At 38.4% G+C, this 7,492-nt stretch overlaps 1 protein-coding gene across 11 annotated transcripts in view; it reads right to left on the bottom strand.

The window, feature by feature from the left end:
* Positions 1-1,995: 1,995 nt before the first annotated feature.
* The window catches only part of ENOX1 (ecto-NOX disulfide-thiol exchanger 1), a 357,513-nt gene continuing 352,016 nt past the window's right edge, over positions 1,996-7,492 (bottom strand). For all 11 annotated transcript variants that reach the window (XM_040055201.2, XM_058419293.1, XM_058419295.1 and 8 more), the window contains 2 exons: positions 5,977-6,062; positions 1,996-2,949 (listed from right to left, as the gene is read on the bottom strand). In XM_040055201.2, coding sequence (XP_039911135.1) covers positions 2,818-2,949; positions 5,977-6,062 — 218 coding nt within the window. In that variant the 3' untranslated portion in view covers positions 1,996-2,817. The remainder of the gene's footprint in view (positions 2,950-5,976; positions 6,063-7,492) is intronic.

Below are 7,492 nucleotides of genomic sequence, written 5' to 3'. Positions count from 1 at the left end.
GTAACTGGCTTTGAGTCTTTGCCAAATGTGCATCTTCCTTCAGCCTGACTCAGCTGCAGAAACTTGCTTTAGGCCTTGTGGGGACCTATGAGGATCATCTAATTCAATTGCCTGACCACGTCAGAGCTGACAAAAAGTTAAATCATGTCATTAAAGGCATTGTGCAAATGTCCTTAAACACTGACAGCCTTGGGGCATTGATCACCTTTCTAGAAGACCATTCCAGATGGAATGTTCGGTCACCATCTCAGTAGAGAAATACTCTCTAATGTCCAGTCTAGGTGGCTTTCCTATATATTAAAAAAAAAAAAAAACAAAAAAAACAAAAAACACCAAACCCACAAAAAAAAAAAAAAACCACCACCAAAACAAAACAAAAAAACTCCCACTGTATCAAAAGCAGCTTTCTCATTATTAATCTCATCGTATTATCTGCAGAACTTCCAGCTGGACACCCCAAGAATCATCATAGGGACATTTCAGCACCTAAATGACAGAGCTCAACATTTTAATCCAGTTTGCCCCAAACCACAAGAAGTTAAAGCTAGTTCTTGGGCCCAACCTGATACTCACTGAGGATCTCCCTGGGTTTCAAGTTCTCTGATACATGACAATATGACAGGATGCCTACATGCTATTCCTACTCAAAGTTTAGATCTTATTTGGCAGTATCTAAAAGCCAGTGAAGCCTTTTAGCTGATACTATACAAGGACAAAAAGGTACCCTTCTAAAGCTCTGATGGTCTAAACAGACATGAAAAACCCAATTAAAAAAAAAAACAAAAAAACCAAACAAACAAACAAACAAAAAAAAAACCCAAACAAACAAAAAAAACCAAACACACAACCACAAAAAAACCCACATAAAACACATGTCAAACAAATATAGTGATTAAGTTACAAGGTTCTGTCAAAAAAAAAGTTTTCTGACTGTCTGGATTTGAAGTTGTTTTGTGAGAGATAATTATCTAAAGGGAAAAAAAAAGAAGAACACAGGGAAAGGAAGGACAGAATATAATGAATAAGTATGACATGGAGTATGCTGAGGTGAAAGTTTTCTCACTTCTCTTTTCCTCAGCCTATATTGCATCCATACACATCTGTTACAGTACCTAAATACAAGCTGTCAGACCTAACACATTTTTGCCAGAATTATTCATGAAACTGTATGATCTCAAGAGAGGAAAGAGTTGTTACTTGGATTAAACTAGTTAATTTTCATTAACATAACTGGCATATAATTACTAGTTTCACCTGAGTAACTTATCACAGCCTCTATAGCAACCATAATTGAGATGTACTTGATTTTTTAAATTTTGTGTGTACTGCCTGAAAGCATAATTTTTTTCCCATAATAGACCTGCTAAGCCAATTTCTTTTCACCTTTTGTACACAATTAGCATTTCATTTAATATTTCTACATTCCAGGTAGATGCCATAAGAGAAATGGGTCCTAAAGTACCCAAAATCCATGTTGGAGGGTTCCTTCACTACTAAATGCATTTGACACTAATTGCTGTTTATTGAAGGACCTGAGTGAAACATCACTCTGACAAGTATCTGGATACTCCCTGCATCCGTTTCAGTTTTCCATGTTTCCCGCTCTTGGTGCCCCACTTCACAGGACCAGCTCTCTCATGACTGGCTCCATTGACTGCACAGGGGTGTGACAAAGAGAGGGCTGCTGTTTCTTACCCACCACAGTTCTTACCCAACACAACACTGAAAATGGGAAATTTGAATGTGTTCATCTTTTACTCATCTGCTTGTTGGAAAAAAAAAAAAAATCAAAGGTCCGATTTGGTACTTCCTCTACCAATATTTTAAATTATTTTAATCTTAGCTAATATTGCAAGCTCTTTTTTTGATTTATAATTCATTTAACCAAGTTATCTGCAATTAATAGTTCAGGTAGGGGAAAGAAAATTTCCAGGCGACTCTTGCTGGATTGATTAAAATTCAGTAATGTCAGAAGAAATACTTATACAAACAATATGGTAGAAGTAATATTTATTGATAAAAATTAATATATCTGCTATAAAATCTGTAACAGTAATGCAACTGAATATTTATTTTGATGCATAAACCTGAATGTTACATACCAAATACAATACGGTAACACTGGTTTCCTCCTTATTTACACGTTTATGAAAATTGATATGCAATCCATGTTAAAAGAACTTGTAATGGAGAATAGTTACATTAGAAAAATAATATTCTTGATAAAGCATTCTTGAGGACTCCAATCACATTTTCAGGCCTCTTTCAATAAGGCAAAAATCCCTGGTACAGCATATAACTTAATTTACAAAATACAATAACTTCAGACACATCTTCAAGTTTTCTTTTGGTATGCTTTTCCTCACTGTAAAATTACTCAATTCTCTTACTAAACAGAAAGAACCTCCTATAACAAAACTTAATGAGTTCTACTACATATTACATATAAATCGCTGTAGCTTAGCGACCATAACCGGGCAATCTTTCTCCTTAACTGTTTGCTCAATGAGCTTTTCTCAGATGTAGGACATGTAGTATTTTGAAATCATTATGACTGTGGTATCTTTCTTCAGTTTTCATAGGAAACAATCTGTCACATTTTGAAACTTTTTAAAAAATTTTAACTTTATTTTAGGAACTGGTGCACAACTACATTTCCACTCACAAGAGAACGTCACAAATGTAACTAAAATTAGGCTTGGATAACTTTGAAAACATACTACTATGTGCCCAAACCCAAATTTCTTACTTTAATACTTTAGAACCCTGCCATGCTCTAGGAATTCTTCTTCTGCATAGCTTCATTACTAGTCACAGTCAGATAGTTTTAATTCCTTCAAAGGCACAAAACTTCCACCTCTTTTCCAGTGTTGCTCCTACACCCGTGAATTCTTGTTTAAACATGCGTGGCAGTCTCATCAAAAGCATTTCTATCTCATTTGCAGAGATCTGAGAAAGAAACAAAGGTAAAATTAAAGTGAGAAAGCTTCCCTGTAGCTTGTAAAGATGAAACATTAAGAACAGATATAACAGGGGTGCAGAGGAGACAAATCCAGGCTGTTTTTTTTTTTAGCCTTAGCCTGTCATGACCTTCCATGCTCCAAAGCAAGTGCAGATTCCTTGCAGGAATGATTTTGCTCTTGTAGGTGGCATCCCACTGTAAAGCAATGACAACTGCCATGCTGGGGCTGTAGCCACATTGTGTCTTGAAGTCCAACTAAAAACAACAGTCATGGGTGTTCTTGTGAAGAGGAGGAAGCAGATGGGACCTTATTCTTCTTCTCATCCTATGCAGTTTTGAATTCTTCTCCCAGCTCCATCGGTCTTTCTCTTTCCTTTAATCAGCTCCGTGTTGATACTGAAGGCTGACTATCCATGGAGGCATCTTCCCTCAGTCTTACCCAGGGCAGCAGCCCCAGATAATTAAGCAGTAAAGTTCCCAGTTCTGCATTGGTCATGATGTTTTTATCATTTTGAAACCTTAATGACTGCTCACCTTCCTAACAGGCAAGATGCTCTCATTACAGAAAACACTTTCACAAAGGCAACCTTCCTGGTATCATTAGGGAAGTCGAGAAATGAACATTCATGGAATAGGAGCGATTTTATCCTACTGCATCTAAAGTGGTGGTCATGAAAGGAACAGCAAAGAAATCTGTGAGTGCTGCCTGCTATCCACAGGTATCTCCATGGTTTGAAAGGCTTCTCTGGAAATAATGATATTTCTGTATATTCATACTAGTAAAAACCTTCCATGGTGAAACCTTTCTTTTTTAAAACGGTATATAAACATAAAATGTGCTAATTACACCTCAGTACACCCAAGAGGGGCAAAAAATGTCTATTGCCTGTCATTTTTCTGTAGAGGTTAGTGTAGCAGAAAGAGCAAATGATTTGTTAAAAGTGGCACCGAAATGCAGTGTTGGAGGCAGTCTAAAACCTCAGCGTGATCCAATCCATCTTTTAAGTACTCACATGGCAGCAGTGGGTGTCTGGTTACTTTTGTGCAATGTATCTAAGCTCTACACTGAGCCCTTAGCCCACACGGGTATGCTGACCTTATCATTCTTGTTCAGGCGAGGAATGACAGGCTAACCATGGAAAGTAATTGAAATTCATCTCTGAGATTGCATCTCTGGATCATGCTATTAAAAAGTAATTTGTTTCTACAAGCAGTTGCTTCCAAAATAAACCAACGAGGTCAAATTTTGCAGCTTGTGTTTATTATGCAGTAGGTAGGTCCGTCGGTAGCTGCAGAGAGGGAGACAATGCTCCTTCCTTGAGGGCTCTGTTCGCAAGTCAAGAGCTTGATCCTGGCAGCCTCACAGAAGCCCACATGTTACTCATGTGAGCGAAAACTCAAGGACAGAGACCACAGTCATGCAGAAGAAGGGACCACAGCAGTGCAGAGTGAGAATGTTGAAGAGCTCACTGGGCAAAAGCAATGAGCAGTAGAGCTGGAGCCCAGAGACTTCATATTTTGGATGACTGCTGTTTTCACTCGAGATACAGAGCTGAAGAGGTCATCCAGGAGAAAAAGCAGTTGAACGTTAGCCAAATGCTGTGTTAAACAAGGACTTGAAAGATAGCTGAGGAGATTAGACCGACTGGTTGATGCAGGACAAGACAGTGCAAAGTGCACATGTGGCAGGGGCACAGAGAAGCAGAAGAATGGCTGGAGGTATGAAGCTCTGGATTCATCAGGTCTTGATAAAATGAGACATTTAAAAAAGAATTGAAATTCGCCAGTTTCTCACCTCTTTCTCCCACCCCCATATCCTACTCTCTTTTCATTGCGGGTGGCAGTGGGCTGTAAAGCACTAGCAAACCTGAGTTGCCATGGCCTGAAGGCAGTGCCTAACAAATTCATCATCCTTCCTCACTCATCAGTGCAGCCTGTTGTAATTCCAGTGAACTTCTAGCTCAGTATCTCCTCTGAATTAGCTCTACACTTTCTTGTAGAAACATAGGAAGGATAGAGGATCATCCAGAAACATGAAGCAGTCCATCAAAGCAGCCCATCAAAGCACTGGGAAGCTCATCTTAGCTATGGGCTGAAGGGGCTGTTCAGGAAGAAAACATTACCAGGATCAAAGGAGTTGTGTTGCAAGAAGGTCTGGGAAAGTACCATCATCCAAGTATTGGCAGACGTGGCGCAGAGCCGTGGCTGGCCGCAGGGTGACCCCTGCATCTGCTAAGTATTTCTTGCAGCCTGGCATCCTGCAGAGCTTCTGTTTAGCCCTTAGAGTACCATTAACATGATCATTTCACACTTGAGCTTCTCACCCATCACTTGCCTAATATTCAGTGCAGAGGAATAGACCCACTTGGGGGCTTGATTTTATCTTATTCTGCAGCAGATATTGAAAAGTCAAAGAATCTTATCCTACAGGTATGTATTGACTGTGGACTGTATGAACTGATGCATTAAGCACTTTGCACACTGTTTTGTATCGGCCTCACTTTTGTCTTGGCCACAGCTTCACTGAAATTAGTAGGGTCACCCGATTCCTTTATGTGGTCATCTCTGCTCCCACATGGAGACAAAGGACGTGCAACATGGTCCGTTCCTGTGTTCATGAAGGTTCAGTTCAGTGTGACACACAACTAACAACCTTTCAAAGAAAAAAGGGCCATCTCCAAAAACTGCAGTTTGATGGCCATGGCCACACCAGCCTCTTGTTCTGTTTTTTTTCTCCATAGCTATATTTCTGAATCATGTGTCATAAAATCAGTGGCTAGTCCTTGCCATTTGGAGCTCTGCTATTCTGTGCCACAAAGGATAGCTAAGCAGCGTGAGGCAAGGACCTCAACACAAGCACGTGCACTATAATTTGCAATGAATAAAGACTGCAAACCCCCAAGCCCCATATCCCATTATCTTTCTAATGGAATTGCACGAAGAGTTTAACCTGCAGTAAAGAATAATACAATATTTCTAAAGAGAAAACAGGTTTTGATTAAATTTTTTTTTACCCTAGAGTCCAACTGCTGCATATAAGACCAAAGATACTCTATATTGGCTCCAAAAGGGTGGACGTGAAGAAATGTGGATATGATACCTGTATTAAAAACAAACAGACACAAAGTATTAAAATTACCTCAGACACTGTATCATTAAAATAGGCAAAATAATTCTGAAGATTCTGTTCTTGCAAGTTTTTCAGTTATGAATTATGATTTGTATTTTTCCTTGCACAACCCAATAAACATAACAAAACGGCACATTTTTAATACAGTCATAGTAACATACTAAATACAATAGCTCATCTTCAGGAATGACAGCAGTTAGCAAGCAAGTGACCAAGATAATATACTGATGAATAAAGGAATTTCTAAACAAAGCCTTGCTGAGAGCATTTCAATTACTAATTTTATGCTTGATTTACCAATATAAAATTTTGGATATTGAAATGGTAAAATTATTGTTTTTTCCCCTTCACTGGATTCTCTGTTGTGAAAATGTTTCATACGATTGTGTCAGAATTCTCAGTCCCTCAAATTTTTCTAGTAATTATGCAGACGCTGGTTATGAAAAGTATTTAATCCGTATTACCCCTAACTGCCGCTGAAGAAAACACAAATGCTTTATGACATATTTGCTTATTTACTTTTTATTAAGAGAGAGCATGTTATGTCTATCTTCATTGTTGTTCTCAGGATGATTATAAAAGGTATGGGAATTAAAAGTGGCTTAGAAGGAGTCAGGATCTAAGTCTAGAGATATTTTCTGGAATGAAAATCAAGTGGCATTAATAATGATGACCAGAGAAAACAAGATTTGGGGCATCAGTATTGCTATTCAAAGCACTATCCAATTTCTTCTCTTCTAAGCAAACAGCGAAAATACAAAACGGCGTGTGTGTTACTTGCTGTTTGGGGAGAGCTGAACTGTAAGAATCAGAACAAATATTTTCAACTCTCTTTGGATGGGCTTCTTAGCTGAACCACCCTAGGGGAAGTTTCTTATACTTAAATCATAAACACCAGGATTAAAAATGCTTACAAATGATAAAAGTGGGTCACTGTATCTTGTGTAATGCAGGCCACACTGCTTTCTTGATACTGAATGAATTAGGATAATCTTGGATTTCATTTTTCCCCAAGTACTGGCCATGGTTGAAACTGATAAGCAATATTTAACGCATTTTAGACTGTCTTTGGAAAGAACACCTTTTTCCTCCTCCCCTTTTAAAACAGCATTTACAAATTTCTGGTCCTGCCTAAGGAGGGGCGTGTAATAAATTTTTTGCTATGGCAAGTCCTACCAGAAGTGACCTTTTTTGTGCAGTGGGTGACTACAAGTAACCACACAAGAGCTCTAGAAGAAAAGCCGAGACCATCACACTTGGATGACATGACTGGAAATCCAATTTGTACTTAAATCACATTTTACCAGTGTCATTGCATCAGTTATGTAGTTCCTGAGAAGTTTCAATTCAGGACATTCAAAGTGAGCTCTTTCATATAATGTAAATAATAAGTAATTTTT

This window comes from Hirundo rustica, chromosome 2 (genome assembly GCF_015227805.2).
Source record: "Hirundo rustica isolate bHirRus1 chromosome 2, bHirRus1.pri.v3, whole genome shotgun sequence".
Classification (NCBI taxonomy): Eukaryota; Metazoa; Chordata; class Aves; order Passeriformes; family Hirundinidae; genus Hirundo; species Hirundo rustica.
This window is presented reverse-complemented; position numbering and strand designations above follow the sequence as displayed.